Here is a 17223-nt window from a genome sequence, read left to right on the forward strand (position 1 = left end):
GAGCATGCGGTCAAACCACTGACCACGCTGGGCTGAGCTCCTGAGGGCCACTGGCCCCAAGGCACCAGCCTGTAATGTTGGCCTTGGCCTTCCTGACTTATCCCCAACGTCACTGTGGGTTTGGATGGCTTGCTGTCATAACAACAGAAACTTATTTCTCACAGTTACCTCCTAAAGCCCCATCTCCAAATGCACTGGGGGTTAAGGTTAGACATATGAATCTGGGAGGACACAATTCAGTCCCTAGTATCTGGTGTATTTCTGTCCCGTGCCCACTGTAACAAACTACCACAAACTAGGTGGCTTAAAACAACAGAAATGTATTCTCTCCCAGTTCTGGAGACCAGAGTCTAAGAGTGAAGTGTTCACAAGGGGATGGGGGAGGGTGGAGGGAGGGGAAGCTCCTTCCTGCCTCTTCTAGCTTCTAGGGGCTGCCAGTCTTCCTGGGCTCTGGCTGTATCCCCCCCAACCTCTGCCCCACTTCCAATGGCTGCCCTCCCTCCAGATCTTTCCCATTCCGTATAGAGGCTCCCATCGCTGGATTTAGGGCCCATCCTACTTCAGGATGACCTCATCTTGAAACTCTTGATTACATATGCAAAGATCCTTATTCTAAATAAGGTCACATTCGAGGATCCACATGAACCTGAATTTTGGGGACCGCCATTCACCCTGCTACCTTGAGTCCACAGCTCTGACTCAGGCTCGGCTCTGGACTCGGACAGACTCTGTAACCCGCACCAGGTGGGTCACCTTCCGACCTTCCCTGATCTGCAAAGACCCATCAGTGGATAACTAAGACGATGTCATAAGTGGATAAGCCAGTGACAGCAGGAGATTCAGGGGGACACCTCCACTTCTGCACATGCTTGGAATTTCAATAATAACATGTTTTTATTTAATTTTTTAAAGATTTTATTTATTTATTTTTAGACAGAGGGGAAGGGTGGGAGAAAGAGAAACATCGGTGTGTGGTGTGCCCTGACTGGGAATTGAAATGGAGACCTTTTGGTTTGCAGGCTGGCACTCAATCCACTGAGCCACACCAGATAGGGCTTAATAATAAAATGTTTTTAAGCATGTGCACATACATGTAACGCGATCGGTGCTATCTCCCAGGCACTGTTCCAGGCACCTCACAGGTGATTGCTCATGTCACTTCTGTCAGTGGATGATGCTTGTTCCCGTCTTGCGGGGGAGGCAGTAGAGACATGGAGAGATCAAGCAACTTGCCTGAGTTTGCACAGCTAGTGAACAGCAGTGTTGGGATCTTGCCTTGGGAAACACTGCTGTGTCCTCCTTTGCTCTCACACAGTACCCTGACACCGACATGTGGGTTTCCACATCAGCTGGGTGTCCTACAGTTCAACTCTGTCCCCTCACACACACCACACTTCAGATGCCCACCTTATGTTCTGGTCATCACCTCTGCCTCTGACTGACCAGCTAGCAACTGGGGTTCCTAAGGCCCCTCCTTGAATTTGACTTTGTTAGAATGGTCTCCATTCCGTGTAGAGGCAAAGATCCTTATTCCAAATAAGGAGAGGTTAACAGCTTCCCTACTAGATCACCAGCCCATTACAAAGTACAGGAATAAACAGCTAGATGAACCAATCTGAAGGGTCCTGAGCCAGGAGCTTCTGTCCCTGCAGAGGCGGCTGTGTCGCCTTCACGTGGACATGTTTACCAACCAGAAGCTCCCTGAGCCCTGTACTTCAGGAACTGTCACGGAGGCTTCACCACGCCGATGTGGTCCATTGTTAACTACGCTGAGGATAGGGGCAGGGCTGGAGGCTCCCCACTGCCCCCTGCAGCTTGGGCTTTGCCGCGACCAGCCCCATCCAGGAGCCGCCCAGAGTCGGCTCATTAGAACAAAACACACTCCCTTCACCCAGGAAATTCCAAGGGGTGGAATTCCTGGGTGAGCTCAAAGGGGTAAGAGCTCAAAGAGCAAATATCAGAACAAAAGCGACTCCTCGTGCTCTTCCCACTTAGGGAGCCCTGTACTGGGATGGGGGGGGGTGCAGAGACCAATGGGTATGTGTTCTGTCATCCACGGGTATGACCTAGCACCCCTGGCCCTGTCACAGACTCCCTGTCCGTGTGCTTCCCAAACGCCCGGAGGCCTGTCTGACAAACTTACTTGTTCTCCCTGGGAAGTGGGGTGATCTGAAATTCAGTGAAACTTATCCTAATGTTTTATTTTGTCTGTTTTCGACAATCAGCACACACCACTTGCGTAACAAAGAGCTTTGACATAAGAGTGTTTAGTAGGCCGACAGCCAGGTAGGTGCTGAGCCCAGGGGTTGGGGCAGGCAGGGGGCACTGGCAGCCCTGAGGCTTCCACATGCTGAGGCTTTTCTGATGACCCACAGCTAGCAGGATCCCAGGCCCTGCATCAAGCTGGCAGGACTGCCTGGCACCCAGCCCACACAGACACGGGCCACGCACAGGTGTGCACACCTGTGGCCCTGCAAGCCCAGTAGCATAAGCTCACATAGGAAGCGGCATCTAAAGTGGCCAGCAGGGGGCACGCTCAGCCTCGGCGGCTCTCGAGCCACCGGGAAGAGCTGTCCATCACAGCTTCCCTCCTGGTCCCCTGGCCTTAGGCGTCGCGAATTACCGTTCTCTGTTGTGGACTCCCATTAGCTGTCACAGTGGGTTTCTGTCCTTTGCAGCCCAGCGACCTGAACCACAGCGGTTTCCCAGCTCTGCCCACACCAGGGCGTTTTCTCATCTTTGTGGATTTGACATAGGAAAACTAGTGCTCAGTATATTTTAATTTGCATTTTCATGATTTTTACTCAGGTCCACATGTTTGCATATATTTATTGTCCCCTGATGTTTCTTCTTTTGTAACTTGCCTCAGCAGGTCTCATAGCACATTTTTTACAGATGGAAACAAATACAATCTTTAAAAAATATATAAAGTAATTAATTAAAAATGTAGACAGTCAAAATGGCCTGAAAAATGTAAATAACTTTACTTAACAGCTTCCTTTTACCGAAGACTTACTGTTTTCCAGGTGTAACTCCCCAGACTCAGCTCAGGGAGCCCTCCTATTTCACAAGGGAGCCACCGGCCCTGCAGAGGAAACACACTGAGGCTCAGGCACGGCCAGCTCCTCAGTGTCCACTTCTGACCTAGGGTCACAGTTCCTTTCCCGGTGCTTTTGTTTGCCCTTTAATTTCTCTTCCAGTCAATTTTGAACAGAGAGCTAGAACTTTTAGAAAGCTCCAGGTCTCGCTCCTTTCTCCTCGTCTCTGCTCAGAACATAAACACAGCCTCCTGTTTTCTTCCAGCGCAGAGATGCTCTTTCAAAGCCTGCACCAAAGTCCTCCGCGGCACGTCCAGGTGGCAGTGTGATCTTTTTTCCAGGAGACCCATGTTCGGAACTGAATGGCCCTCCCTTCCCCTCGGACTTTCACACAGTCCACACCGCGCTTCCTCCTGCATCCCCCAGTCTGCCAGCTGCAGAATTACTGGTGGCTGGAAGCCTGCCTCCCGCCCCCTCAGCTGCCCCCGCCCCATGGCTGTGGTGATCCCCAGTCTCCCCAGGGGCTGTGTCCTGTGGTGAGTGGAAGGAATTTGGGTGAACTCTACTCGCTCAGCAGTCTGGGCCTGGGGAGCTGGGCAGGGGCACCAGACGGTGGAAAAATCACATGCAGTTTTCCCGTTGTCAGAAACCAAGCAAACTGTCCTGCCAGTCAGGCACACAGCAACACCCTCTGGCAGAACCCAGGTCCCTGGCTCTGCACCCACCTCCTTGTGGGCTCCAAGAGCCAGACTGCAGACAAGGGGTTGCTTCTAGCCCCTCCCCTCTGGAGGGAGGGGCAGAGGAACAGCATAGGCCTGTGTCCTTCTCCTGTGGTCCCTGGAGGCAGACCCAGGACTCCAAGAGACTGGGAGGGGCTGGGGCCTGATCCCGAAGCCTGCCATCCAGAACCCAGGGTCCTGGGTCCTCCAGTTAGACCACCCCCAGCAGCCTTGCTGACCAGCAGGGCCACAGAGGAAGGCACCTCCGAAGCCATTCTCCAACACTCAGCCATCTCAGTATTGGGGCTTCCCTCCCACTTGGCCTGGCCTCCGGTGACTGAGTTGCTGCCTCAGTGGCCCAGAGTGGCCAGTACGTTCTCCTCTGGGCCTCCCAGACCCTGCCACTCCCAATGGTCCTGTCCCTGTATACTGTGGCTGCCCCAGCTAGAACTCGAGCACACCAGTCCTATTGGCTGCTGAATTCCCACCTTTCCAGGCTGAGATGCCAGCAGGAGGGGCTGGTGCCCAATGCCCAATGGCCAGAGTCTAGGGAGCTTCAGAGGCCTAGCCTGAACCCCCTGCCACTGGTGTGCTGTGGCCTGGACACGTCACTTCCTGCTGGGCCTCAGTTTCCTCACTTAGATGTGGGGAGGTTAGTGCGCATACTCCGCAAGCATCAGTCCCTACCCAGCTGCTGCCTGTGTGCCAGGACCCTGCACCGGAGACTGACTTCAGGAGTCTCAGCCTGGGGGCAGGAAGCTGACCTATGATGTCGATGGGTGCAGAGATCTCTGCTGGAACATTTAACAGGGATGGGCTTCCTGAAAGAACGACACGGCTTTTCCCCCGTGTGGGGCCAGGAGAGGGGCTTTATGGAGATGCTACCTGGGGCTTGGGACATGGCCCTCCAGGGGCCCCTGCCTTCCCTGGACATGGTAGACAGAGGTTCCAGGATCAGGCCCCAGCCCTTCCCAGGCCCCAGGAACTGAAGGCCAGGGTGGGACTGACCCTCAGTCCTCCCAAGGCCCAGGCCAGCATCGGCTCCAGGTCCCAGCTGTCTGTGCAGCAGAGAAGATACCAAGACTCTTCCGGCTGGTGGGGGAACTCAAGAGTTAAAATTTTTTAGCTGTATAGTTAATAGGGTTAGTGACTCATGAAGGCTAGAAAGCAATTGTTTCCAGAACTGGAGTGCATGATTGGACCCACCCTGACTCCAGGAGGCCACAGGCAGTCCCACCTGTGTGCCTGGGAGGACTGCCAGTGGTCAGGATGGTACCAGAGCCGTCACACTCCCAGGTGACATCCCCCAGATGTGACTGGTCAGCAGGAGAAAGGATGCAGAAATTACTGGACTGCGGCTTTTATCTGATTAACCTTTTCCCCTGAATTCCAAACCCCTTACCTACACTTTTCTTCTCCTTATAAGAAGGGTCAGCCTGAGATGTTAGGACGGTTTCTGAAGGTACAAACCCACAGTCTTCCCAGGTCACCGGCATCAGAATAAAGGGCCCATGAAGATTCCATCCTCATCTCTACTTACTGGTTCTGGTAGTGACAGGCAGCACAGCGCCGACTTCCAGTTTCATTATCAGGGCAGAGGGCCCACTTCTGGTCCCGTGGAGGAGCCCCCTCCCTGCTTACAGCTGAGGGGAGGGTTGTTCTCTTCACAGAAACAGGACAGGCTTCTGGGAGGGGGAGGAAGCAGGAAGCCCTCTCCCAGGGGTGGGTTGAGGGTGGGGGGTCCCATCTGCCACCATTAACCAGTCAGGTTGTTCATAGCACCTTCCTTGGGCCGTGGGACTGACCCCACCTCAGCAGGAAGGGGGGTTCCAAAGCTTCTCACTCCTGATCCAGCTCCTCACCTCCTCCCTGTGTGGGAGCTTCTAGCTCCCTCTAGGGCTGGGGAGGGCATGAGGCAAAGTGACCCCAGTGCCCACACGAAGTGCCCCCCCCCCAGCCTACAGGGCCTCTGAGTGCACTGCCTTCTGACCACACTGCCTTCCACACCTGCACTCCCTTAGGGCCGACCCTGGGTGGGAGCACTCCTCCTAGTCTCCGTCCAGGCAGCCCCGCCCTGGCAGGTGGTGCTGGGCCCTCAGGGGTAACAGTGCAGGCCATGCCCCTCTCCCTCCCTGCTTCATGTCAGTGGGTTCCATAGGCCTTGGCCCCCACAGCTGCAGGGGGCTCCATGCAACCCCCCATCCCATGGCTGGCTTCCCCCAAGAACTCTCCTTCCCCACTTTAGAAGCAGCCAGGGGGCACCTGCCTGGATGACCTGTCACTTTCCTCCTTGTCAAGCCCAGTCCTGCTTCGGCCCCTCAGCAGGTTCTCAGTGGAAGGGAGGAGGCCGGAGGGGTGTCCTGCAGACCCCAGACTAGCTCAGTCCTTGGACGTGCACACAAATGTCCGGCCTGTTGGGGGCACTGGACCCTGGGAGGATGAGCAGGAGCCACAGGAGGCGTGGGCCTCCCACCTGCCACCTACCTTTCCTGGCTTGGCTGCTTTGCCCGGGAGCTTGCTGCCTCCTCAGCACACAGGGTCTCCTGACGGGCCCTGGCTGCCACCCTGCGCCCATACACAACCCCAGACCAGGTCTCAGTGACTTCCACAGTGTGGCCTTAAAGCTAAGCTGGGCCCCATTTCCACCCACCCAGGGGGGTTTGACCTTGCATGGAGAGCAGTCAGTTATCCCTCCACTCCACCCGCCCAGACCTCAGGGTGAAGGACCCCCACTCTCTGGCCCCCACCCTGGGGCCTAGCTTCGCACGAGGCCATTGCTCATGTTCCTGGTGGTGACTCACTGTGGTGAGCGAAAGGTTCTTTCTATCCCTTCTCAATGTTTTCATGGCTTCTATTTTCCCTGGCAGAGGATGCTGGGCCCAAATCTGATCCATGTGTGAGCCAGCGGAACTGGCCTCAGCGGGGAAGTGACGCTCCACAGCCTCCAGCCTCAGCTGGGGGCTAGAGAGCAAATTCCAGGACAGTCCGCGGTGTGGGGCAGGCCATTTATGGAGAAGAGCTGGCTTTGCCTGCCTGCTGGCAGACCAGCCTAGGGACACATGGCAGGGACAGCTGGGAACAAGGAGGCCTGCTGGGGGCTGAGAGCCCAGTGGGTGCACTTGTCTCCCAGGGGAAATGGGTGCTGTCACTGTGCTAGGCACAGCTCAAGCAGGACCCGCACCTCCAGGGCTGGGGACACAAGCAAGGGGTAGAAGGTGACATCGTAACCAGATGGCCCAGGGGGCCCAGCTCTTGACACAGTCCCACTGCCTTGTTCAGCACGAGGCTGAGCCACTGGGAAGCGAAGGAAGGGCCTGGAAAGGAGGCAAAGCCTTCCAGTCCAGGCTGAACCAGCAGCCCCCCATCCCCAGGGCCCCCTGGCTGCTGCCCGCTCAGGCTGGCCAGGGCCGTGCAGGGCCCAGGAAACAGACCTGCGTTCTGGTTCTGGAAAGAGGAGAGGAAAGAGACAAGGGCTGTCCAGCCCCTTAGCTGGAGGAGGAGCAGTGGGTCCCTACCACTGTGGGAAGTAGTAAAATAAATGGTGGGGGCGAGGGCGGAGGCAGCCTGTGCCTGCTTGGGTGGCCAGTGGCTCTTATGTCTGTGGCATGTCCCAGCACACAGCTTCCTTGGGTTGGAGGCACACACCTTCTCCCCAGCTGGGCAGCATCTGGTCTCCTCTTGAGGCCCCACATCTCCCACGTGGAGCTGAGCTCACAGGTACAGCCCCTACAACTGGCCCTTGATCTCACCTGGCTTCGCCCACGCGCTGTGCCATCTGATCCAGAGGCTAGGGAAGCGGGCTGCTGCCTGCCACCTCCTTGCTAGGTTCTTAATTGGTACCCTCCCTCGGTGGCTGGGAGTGCAGGGGTATGCAAGACACCCTTGAACTTCCATGGAAATCTCTGCACCCCTGACAGCCCATTCCTGTGACTTATACAGACAGCTTAATGAAAAGAATCTCCTCCCAACCTGCTCCATCTCCACCCTTCTCCAAACCTGGCCCAGTGTGCCAGGACCTGGGAGAGAGGGGCACCTTTCCTGGTGCTCCTGCCCCCCGCAGAGCAGCCGGCCTGTCGCAGGCAGATTTGCTCCTGTTCCACCAGAGCGTGGGTTCCCAAGGCCCCGGAGGAGGCACAGGACGGGATCATCATGGGCCCAAGAGGTTGACTGGACGTCTGCAGGACAGAGCTGCCTGTCCAAGCCTCCAGAGAAGGAACTGCGGGTTGGCCAGGTGCCCTCGAGACCCTACCGCGGTCGAAATGGGGAGGGTCCCGAAGGCCACAACCCCCACCACCGCGCCCCGGCTTGGCTCCTCTACCAGCGTTCCCAGTAACCTCCAGCGGGCTTGGAGGCATCTCGCGTCCTGGTCCCAGCTGGCTGGAGACACGGAGGTACTGCGGGCGCACCCGCGGGACTTCCCATCACTCCGACCCTCCCTCCCCAAAGGCCTCCGGCCCGGGACACCGCCCCCGTCCCGCTCCGGGAAGTGCCAGGCGCCCAGAGCCCTCTGTTCGGCACCACCCCCCGCGCAGACCCTCCATCCGCGCCCAGCTCCTCCTCTACCTCCTCCTCCTACCCCGGGGGTGGGGAAGCCGGTTCCGGAAGCCCCGACGCCCCCGCCCCGGCCGCCACTGGAGCTTTGGAGAGGGCGGTCCGCACCAGAGCGCGCCACACGCGGCCAGAGCTCCCAGCCGCCGCAGCTCCCCGGAATCTCCTGCCACCCCTGCGTCCCCACCGACCCCTGAGCCACTGCCGGTGCCGGAGCCGCTGCGCCCCACCCCGGATTCCTTCCGCGCCTCACCCCGGAGCCCCCCGCGCCCAACCCCGGCTTCCTCCCGCGCACCTCCCCATCCCCGCCCCCCTCCCCGGCCCCCGCCCCCTGCCCCCCACGCGTGCCGCTGCCATGGAGGTTGTGCGGGGCCCTCCCCTGCTTGGCCTCCTCCTGGTGCTGCTGGCGCTGTGCCCCGGGGGGCGCCCGCAGACGGTGCTGACGGACGACGAGATCGAGGAGTTCCTCGAAGGCTTCCTGTCTAAGCTGGAGCTCGAACCCCGGGAGGACGACTTGGAGCCCCCGCCTCCTCCTGAGCCCACCCTGCGCGACCGCAAATCCCAGACCGGGGGCAAGCCGGGGGCGCGCCTAGGGGTGGCCGGAGAGGGTAAGAGCCGGGCAAGGGTGGCCCTGGCTTGATGGGGGCCCCGGGGCATCCTGCACCTCAGGTGAGAATGGCAGGCCTCTTCAGGGTCTGGCTGCTGTCCAGTCTGCCTGGCTGAGGAGCGGCTGTGTAAGGCACGGGACTGCCCAGATGTCTGGCGGCCGTTGTGCCAGGCCGAGATCAGTGCTGGCATGTGGCCCTTTGGACACAGAGACACATGCAGCAGGTCCACTGCCCAGTAGCTCCGATTGTCCCTCATTCCCAGCGCTCAGTGGCCCAGGGGCACTAGGCTTAAGCCAACAGGAGGGGACTTTGCTGACACCTCCCTAGGTCGGTGCTGAGAACCACCCTGCCATCCCAAACGGCCACTCAGCCTGTCTGGCTCACGCTGGCCGTGCCGGAATCACTACCAGAGTCCAAGCCTCAGCCTCCCCTGGGAGGGTCCCCCCACACCTGCCTGGCTCCTGCTCCCAGGGCACAGAGAAGGAGACCCCCCCCCACCCCCAACAAGAGCTTGTTGTGAGAATTCAGTGAGATGATACGTCACTGAAGCATGTTGTCCAGCCTCTTATGTAACCAGTCGTCGGTGCCTCCGTGGCTCCTTGTGCCTTGGGGAGGAGGGTGAGCGTCTGGCTGGTCTCTCTCCCAGGAGACTCTGACCCACCGCCCCTCATTCCTCAGGCAGCAGCCCCGCCCCTACTCTGGAGCTTTCCTGGCTTCTCCACCCCACCCTGGGTGGGGGCCGGTCCTGGGACCCGCTGGGTCTCCCCCACCTCTAGCCCACATTCCAGGCCCACTGTTCTGGCCTCTCAGGCGTTGCTGGGGCTCCCAAGTCTGAATTCTGTAGACTTCCTGGGTTCCCGCCACTTGCCCCTCACCCCCCTTTACATTCTCTGCCTCACACCCCCCGCCCTCGCTCCCCGCCCAACTCTGAGATGGGTGAGCAGCTAGCTGCTGCCCTGCCTGCCCCGTCCCTGTGCTCTGTCCCCTGTGTGGCCCCAGGACCCTCTGTTGGTTATGGCTTCCAACCACCCCAGACCCCTTCCTTCTCAGCAAGGCCATGTCCAGCACAGGGTAGCACTCCCTGACTGGCTGAGGGGATGTTTCAGGAAGGGGTGCGCTGCGAGGGGCCTCTGCTCCTCAACAGAGACCATGGAAGGACAAGGGCCCACCACGGGAGCTGGGCCACCATGGGGAGGGCGGGTCTGTGGGCCCCTCAGCCCAGATGTGTCTCTGCGGCAAGTGACTTAACCTCCCAACCTGGGAAATGTGGGGTATGCAGGAGCCCCTATGCCCAGCTTGTCTGGGGCCACTTGGGGCACAGAGTGGGCTCTCCACCAATGGGACCTACATCTGCCTCTTGGACAGCACCTCCAGAAAAGGCCAAAGACAAGGGGAAGAAAGGGAAGAAGGACAAAGGTCCCAAGGCGACCAAGAAGCTGCTGGAGGGGTCCCCCAGGCCACCCAAGAAGCCCAAGGAAAAGCCACCCAAGGCCACCAAGAAGCCCAAGGAGAAGCCACCCAAGGCCACCAAGAAGCCCAAGGAGAAGCCACCCAAGACCACTAAGAAGCCCAAGGAGAAGCCACCCAAAGCCACCAAGAGGCCCCCAGCTGGGAAGAGGCCCCCCACCCCTACCCCCTCAGAAGTCCCATTGTGGCCACTGCCCCCACCCCTCAGCCCCGAGGAACCGCCACAGGAGGAAGGTGTGTGTCAGTGCTCCTGGGTGGTGGGCTCTGCCCTGCCTGACTTCAGGGAGTGAGGTCGGGAGGGGGTCCCTGGTGGGTCCCTGGGCCCCTGCTTCCTGCAGACCCTCGGGCCCCTGGGCAGTTGGGTTGGAGCTCCCTCAGGTCGCTGGGTGGGGTGGTGGGGGGACTGGTGGCCCCACTGGGGGCTTCCTCCCCACTGTCCTGGCATGTTTCTTGGACCCCATCCAGAGCCGTCCCATGTGTGTGCTGGATGCAGAGCCTGTGAGTGGCCCTCCTGCCGGGGCAGCTTAGTGGCCAGGCCTCCCCTAAAGCAGGGCCTGGGCTCCCCAGGTCACCTGTCCAGCCACCTGACCCCAGCAGTGCCAGCAGGGTGCTGAGGGCAGAGCAGCCCAGGCACCCTGAGAGTGAGCTGAGGTTTCGGGGGTGTCAGCAGGGCCCAGGGGGCTGGGGGATCCCAGAGTGGCCTGTGGTCAGTACAGGCCTCCTGTTGATCTGCGCTGGGGTTTCTGTTGCAGGTGGGGCCCTCCCAAGTCCCTGGAAGGGTCCAAGAGGAGAGGCCCGTGTGGAGCTCCAGCCTGGTGAGTGGGCAGCACCCACCTGCTTGAGAGACCAGCCACCTGGGCTCACTGGGTTTCCTGGGTGCCAGGGTGGGGATGTCAGGGAGTGTCTTCACAAGGTAGCCACTGGCATTTCCCCCCAGAGCCAGAGGAGGAGACTGAGCAGCCCACGCTGGACTACAATGACCAGATCGAGAGGGAGGACTACGAGGATTGTGAGTAGGAGCCTGCCTGGCCGGCCACCACCTGGCCCCATCTCCCCATCTCAACCCAGACGCCTGGCCCCGGGGTCCACCTGCCGCCCTCCCAGCCCTGCTGCCCTGCCCCACTCAGCCTACCCTCTTCCCCAGTTGAGTACATCCGGCGCCAGAAGCCGCCCAGACCGCCCCCCAGCAGGAGGAGGCCCGAGAGACTCTGGCCTGAGCACCCTGAGGAGAAGACAGAGCCCCGAGGACAGGGGTTGGCGGCCCCAGAGGAGAAGGAGAAGACCGGTAGGATGGGGCAGACGGGGAGGGGGACATCTGGTAAGAGGCTGTGTGCCCACCCCTGACTCCCACCCCCACAGAGCCGCCTTTGAAGCCCCTGCCGCCCCTGCTGCCCCCCGACTATGGAGATGGCTACGTGATCCCCGACTATGACAGCAGTGAGTGCCCTGCCCCCTGCCCACATCACAGGGCCAGTGTGGTGGCAGTGACCCCGGTGTCCCCATGCACCCCCAGCTGCGCTGCCCTAGTCTGCTCCCCTTCCTCAGGCTGGGCCTTCCCTCACACCTTCCTGGTTCCTGACTCTGCTCTTTCTTCAACCCCTCCCTCCCTCCACCCTCTCTGTTGACCTTTTCTTTCTGAGACCCCCCTATGCACCCCCCTCTCCTCTCCCTCTCTGGAAGGACACTCCCTTCTCCTTTGGGTCTGGGTGGCTTCTTCGAGCCCACTGACCGCCCCCTCTCAGCCAGTCCTGCCTGCTGAGATCCTGTTATTTCTGAGCTCCAGAACTCAGGAGCTCAGGCTGTGCTGTGGGGCCCTGGGGGCAGCATGGGCCATCTCAGCAGGGCTCTCCCTCCCCCAGTGGACTATTACTTCCGGCCACCCAACCCCCGGAAGCCGGACACTGGGCTGGAGACCGATGAAGAGAAGGAGGAGCTGAGTGAGTAGAATCCTGCTGCCCGCACCCCTTTCACCTCCACCCCATCCACCCCCACCTACCCTGCCCCAGCTCAGCCTGCCCCCACAAGCCCCTCAAGCCCAGGGCTAAGTGACAGGCCCTCCCACCATTCAGAGAAACCCAAAAAGGAGGGCAGCAGCCCCAAGGAGGAGGAGACGGAGGACAGATGGACACTGGAGAAGGGCAAGGACCACAAAGGTGTGTGTCTGGGGCAGGGCGCTGGGCCCACGCAGCCTGGGTCCTGGTGGCACAGCGGCTGGAGTCCTGGGTGCTCCAGGACCCTCGGTACCACCCTCCCTTCATTGTCCCCAGGGCCCCGGAAGGGCGAGGAGGCAGAGGAGTGGGCTCCAGCAGAGAAAGTCAGTGAGTGAGGGCCCTGGGGGTGGGGGTGGGAGCAGAGGGTGTGTGAGGGAGCTGGGGCAAGTGGCCCTCTCACCCAAGGCCACATGTGGAGAGGGGAGAAGGCTCTGGGGCCCCGGTTCTGCACGTGGTGGAGGAAGGCGTGGAGCCACACGTGGCAGCCTGGGGTGCCGTGTCCGCAGAGTGCCCCCCCATTGGGATGGAGTCACACCGCATCGAGGACAACCAGATTCGGGCCTCTTCCATGCTGCGCCACGGCCTGGGGGCCCAGCGTGGCCGGCTCAACATGCAGGTGGGTGCTGGGGCGCGCCCTCTCCCAGCTGGGCAGGCTCCTGCGCCTGCTCAGCCGCCCCTGCACCCCCAGGCTGGTGCTGCTGAGGACGACTACTACGACGGGGCCTGGTGTGCCGAGGATGACGCTCAGAGCCAGTGGATCGAGGTGGACACCAGGAGGACCACCAGGTTCACAGGCGTCATCACCCAGGGCCGCGACTCCAGCATCCAGTACGTCAGCTTACAGGCACTGGGGGGTGGGCAGCCCGAGGCCCGGCTCTGAGTCCCATTGGAGACACTTCAGTGAGCCCCCCGGGGCCCCAGCCCCCTTGTCAGCCTTGACACCGTCCAGATAAGCAAACCACCCATCCACGGCCAAACACTGGGCACAGGAGCTGCCTCACCACACACCCTGGCTAGCTCTTAAGTTCTTGGGCCCAGGAGAGGGGCCTCAGCCAGCTGAGGGCCTGAGACCTGGGCTAGAGACCCACCTTACCCTGACTGCCGGCCACCATCCACTCCCTAGTGATGACTTCGTGACCTCCTTCTTCGTGGGCTTCAGCAACGACAGCCAGACATGGGCGATGTACACCAATGGCTATGAGGAAATGGTGGGTGCCCATGCCCTCAGCACGGCCCCCAGCCTCTGGGCCTCAGGTGGGCTCCGGCCTAGGATGGGGTGCTGCTCTGAGGCCTGCTTCTCCCTAGACCTTCCACGGGAATGTGGACAAGGACACGCCAGTGCTGAGTGAGCTCCCGGAGCCGGTGGTAGCCCGCTTCATCCGCTTGTACCCCCTCACCTGGAACGGCAGCCTGTGCATGCGCCTGGAGGTGTTGGGCTGCCCCGTGTCCCGTGAGTGACAGTGGGGGGGGGGTGCCTGGGCTGGGGGGCGCCTGGGCTGGTGGGTTGTCAACTCAGGGCCCTGCCTGCCCACCCTGTGCAGCTGTCTACAGCTACTATGCCCAGAACGAAGTGGTCACCACTGACAACCTGGACTTCCGGCACCACAGCTACAAGGACATGCGCCAGGTGGGGGGCTCGTCCCAGGGCAGGGCATCCGTCCAGGGCTCAGGCTCGAGGCTAACTTGAGCTTGTGTGGGAGCGCCCTTCTGCTCCCATCCAATCACGGCCTCCTGAGGGTGGGCCCTGCAGAGGCTGCGACTACCAGTGAGGCTTTCTCCTTGGCTCTGCCCCCCCACCTGGAGTGGGGCAGCCGTGCTCCCTGCTGGGCTGTGTGACCTGTGTCCTCTCCCACGCAGCTGATGAAGGTGGTAAACGAGGAGTGCCCCACCATCACCCGCACGTACAGTCTGGGGAAGAGCTCCCGCGGGCTGAAGATCTACGCCATGGAGATCTCCGACAACCCTGGGGATCACGAGCTGGGTGAGGCCCCCTGAGCCCCTGAAGGCCTGGCCTTCCCCCCGACAGATCAGAGGCAAAGCCCACACTGCAGGTTCTCCTGTACCATAATGTTTCCAGCTCACCACCTCCACCTGTCCTTAGAACTCCTCTGGGGGTCCCTATCTGTCTTGCTTGGCCCTACAAGCCTCAGCCACACACCCCCTCTGAGTGAGGAGGCCAGTTTGGTCCTTCTTCAGATCTCCCAGCTTCGGTAGGCTGAGTGGCTGCTGAGGCTCCTGCCCTCGCACAGGGGAGCCCGAGTTCCGCTATACAGCTGGGATTCATGGTAACGAGGTCCTGGGCCGGGAGCTGCTGCTGCTGCTCATGCAGTACCTGTGCCGCGAGTACCGCGACGGGAACCCCCGCGTGCGCAGCTTGGTGCACGACACGCGCATCCACCTGGTGCCCTCGCTGAACCCTGACGGCTACGAGGTGGCAGCGCAGATGGTGGGTGTAGGGTAGAGGGACTTGGGCGGTGGCTTGTGGTGGTGGCGGCAGGTGAGGTGGGCGGAGCTGGGGCTGGTGGGGGTGGGGCTGGACCGCCCTTTGCTGACACTCCCGCCCCACCCCCATGCTCATGCACCCAGGGCTCAGAGTTTGGGAACTGGGCGCTGGGGCTGTGGACCGAGGAGGGCTTCGACATCTATGAGGACTTCCCAGATCTCAACTCTGTGCTCTGGGGAGCTGAGGAGAGGAAATGGGTCCCTTACCGGGTCCCCAACAACAACCTGCCCATCCCTGAACGCTACCTCTCGCCAGACGCCACGGTGAGGCTGCCGCCTGGCCGGTAGGGTGTTGGCAAGGTGTTGGAGGGATGGGCCGGAGGGCCAGTGTGGGGTCTCCATGGAGGGTGGGGGAAATACTGCCCAGGCCTCACGCAGGGCCGCCCCCAGGTATCCACGGAGGTCCGGGCCATCATCGCCTGGATGGAGAAGTACCCGTTCGTGCTGGGGGCGAATCTGAACGGTGGCGAGCGGCTTGTGTCCTACCCCTACGACATGGCACGCACGCCCAGCCAGGAGCAGCTGCGGGCCGCCGCCCTGGCAGCCGCCCGCGGGGAGGACGAGGACGAAGTGTCTGAGGCTCAGGAGACCCCGGACCACGCCATCTTCCGCTGGCTGGCCATCTCTTTTGCCTCTACCCACCTCACCATGACTGAGCCCTACCGGGGAGGGTGCCAAGCTCAGGACCACACCGGGGGCATGGGCATCGTCAACGGGGCCAAATGGAACCCCAGATCCGGGAGTGAGTTGGCGGGGGAGGGGCCACGGTGGGCGCCCAGCGTGGGGCGGGGCGGGGCTGATTGCGGTTCCACCTGCCCCTACACAGCCATCAACGACTTCAGCTACTTGCACACCAACTGCCTGGAGCTCTCTATCTACCTGGGCTGCGACAAGTTCCCGCACGAGAGCGAGCTTCCCCGAGAGTGGGAGAACAACAAGGAAGCCCTGCTCACCTTCATGGAGCAGGTGGGTGTGGGGAAGGGCAGGCACAGCCTGGGCAGTGGCTGGGTAGGGCTGGGACAGGGTCCTAGGGAACTTCCCGCCCACAGGGGCCTGGACAGGGCTGGGAGCGGGCGCAAGGGTCAGCACGTGGACACCCACCCTCGCTGCCTTCCCACAGGTTCACCGAGGCATCAAGGGGGTTGTGACGGATGAGCAAGGCATCCCTATTGCGAATGCCACCATCTCCGTGAGTGGCATTAACCATGGCGTGAAGACAGGTACCTATCTGCATACCTCTACCCCTCTAAAGCAGGTGGGGGCCTAAAGCTGTGTTGGTCTTGGCAGGCGAGCCCAGACCTGTGCCAACAGGTCCCACTCCTTCGATGCCTCCAGCGAGGGTCTAGGGTCTGCCACAGGCAGAGGGGGTCTGGAGCCTGGGAGGGGTTGCCCTCGGACAGCTGAGCCCCTCCCCCTTGCAGCCAGTGGCGGCGATTACTGGCGCATCCTGAACCCAGGGGAGTACCGGGTCACAGCCCAGGCAGAGGGCTACACGCCAAGCGCCAAGACCTGCAATGTGGATTATGACATCGGGGCCACCCAGTGCAACTTCATCCTAGCCCGCTCCAACTGGAAACGCATCCGCGAGATCTTGGCCATGAATGGGAACAGGCCCATCCCACGCATAGACCCTTCACGCCCCATGACGCCCCAGCAGCGGCGCCTGCAGCAGCGGCGCCTGCAGTACCGGCTGCGCATGCGGGAACAGATGCGGCTCCGGCGCCTCAACGCCACTGCAGGGCCAGCCACCACCTCCACGCTGCCCCCCACGCTGCCCCCCTCGTTGGTCCCCACACCCTCCCTTGCCCCCTCCCCTGTCCCCTCCCCTGTCCCCAGCTCCACCCTGGGGCCCTGGCGCTTTCTACCTGAGACCACAGCCGACTGGGAGGAGTCTGAGACTGAGACCTACACGGAGGTGGTGACAGAGTTTGGGACTGAGTTGGGGCCGGAGGATGTGGAAGGGGAAGAGGAGGAGGTGGTCACAGGCCCAGAGTTCCCCTTCACCACAGTCGAGACCTACACAGTGAACTTTGGGGACTTCTGAGAACAGCTCTGAGAATGCCGGCCCGCGCCAGGGGCCATGTCGCTGGGCCAGCTCAGCAGCCATCAGCAACTAAGGCCCCCTGGTGTGGGTGTGAGTGTCACCAACACCTGAGAGGCAGGGGTGGCCTGGCTGCCCGCCTCAGAGAGGACGTGGGCTGCAGGTGGGGAGGGGGGCGGGCCCAGCAAACCCAGGGCAGACTCCACCTGCCCATGCCACACAATAAACCAGCTCATGGCACACGTGTTGCTGACCGCTGACCCTTCTGACTGGCTTGGGGTAAGGGAAGCATGAGGGAGCCTTAACCCA

At 61.2% G+C, this 17223-nt stretch overlaps 1 protein-coding gene across 1 annotated transcript; it reads left to right on the top strand.

The window, feature by feature from the left end:
- Positions 1-8605: 8605 nt before the first annotated feature.
- Positions 8606-17156, top strand: AEBP1 (AE binding protein 1). The gene is made up of 21 exons (XM_053927189.2): positions 8606-8913; positions 10279-10614; positions 11133-11195; positions 11318-11389; positions 11525-11665; positions 11740-11817; positions 12240-12317; positions 12450-12533; positions 12648-12698; positions 12878-12987; positions 13060-13199; positions 13495-13579; positions 13677-13821; positions 13913-13998; positions 14229-14352; positions 14621-14817; positions 14958-15137; positions 15264-15615; positions 15700-15839; positions 15994-16093; positions 16295-17156. Exons 1-21 carry the CDS (start codon positions 8661-8663, stop codon positions 16915-16917), a joined length of 3438 nt encoding a protein of 1145 aa, XP_053783164.1. The 5' UTR covers positions 8606-8660; the 3' UTR covers positions 16918-17156.
- The last annotated feature ends 67 nt before the right edge of the window (positions 17157-17223 follow it).

Source organism: Desmodus rotundus, chromosome 6, assembly GCF_022682495.2.
Source record: "Desmodus rotundus isolate HL8 chromosome 6, HLdesRot8A.1, whole genome shotgun sequence".
Taxonomy (NCBI): Eukaryota; Metazoa; Chordata; class Mammalia; order Chiroptera; family Phyllostomidae; genus Desmodus; species Desmodus rotundus.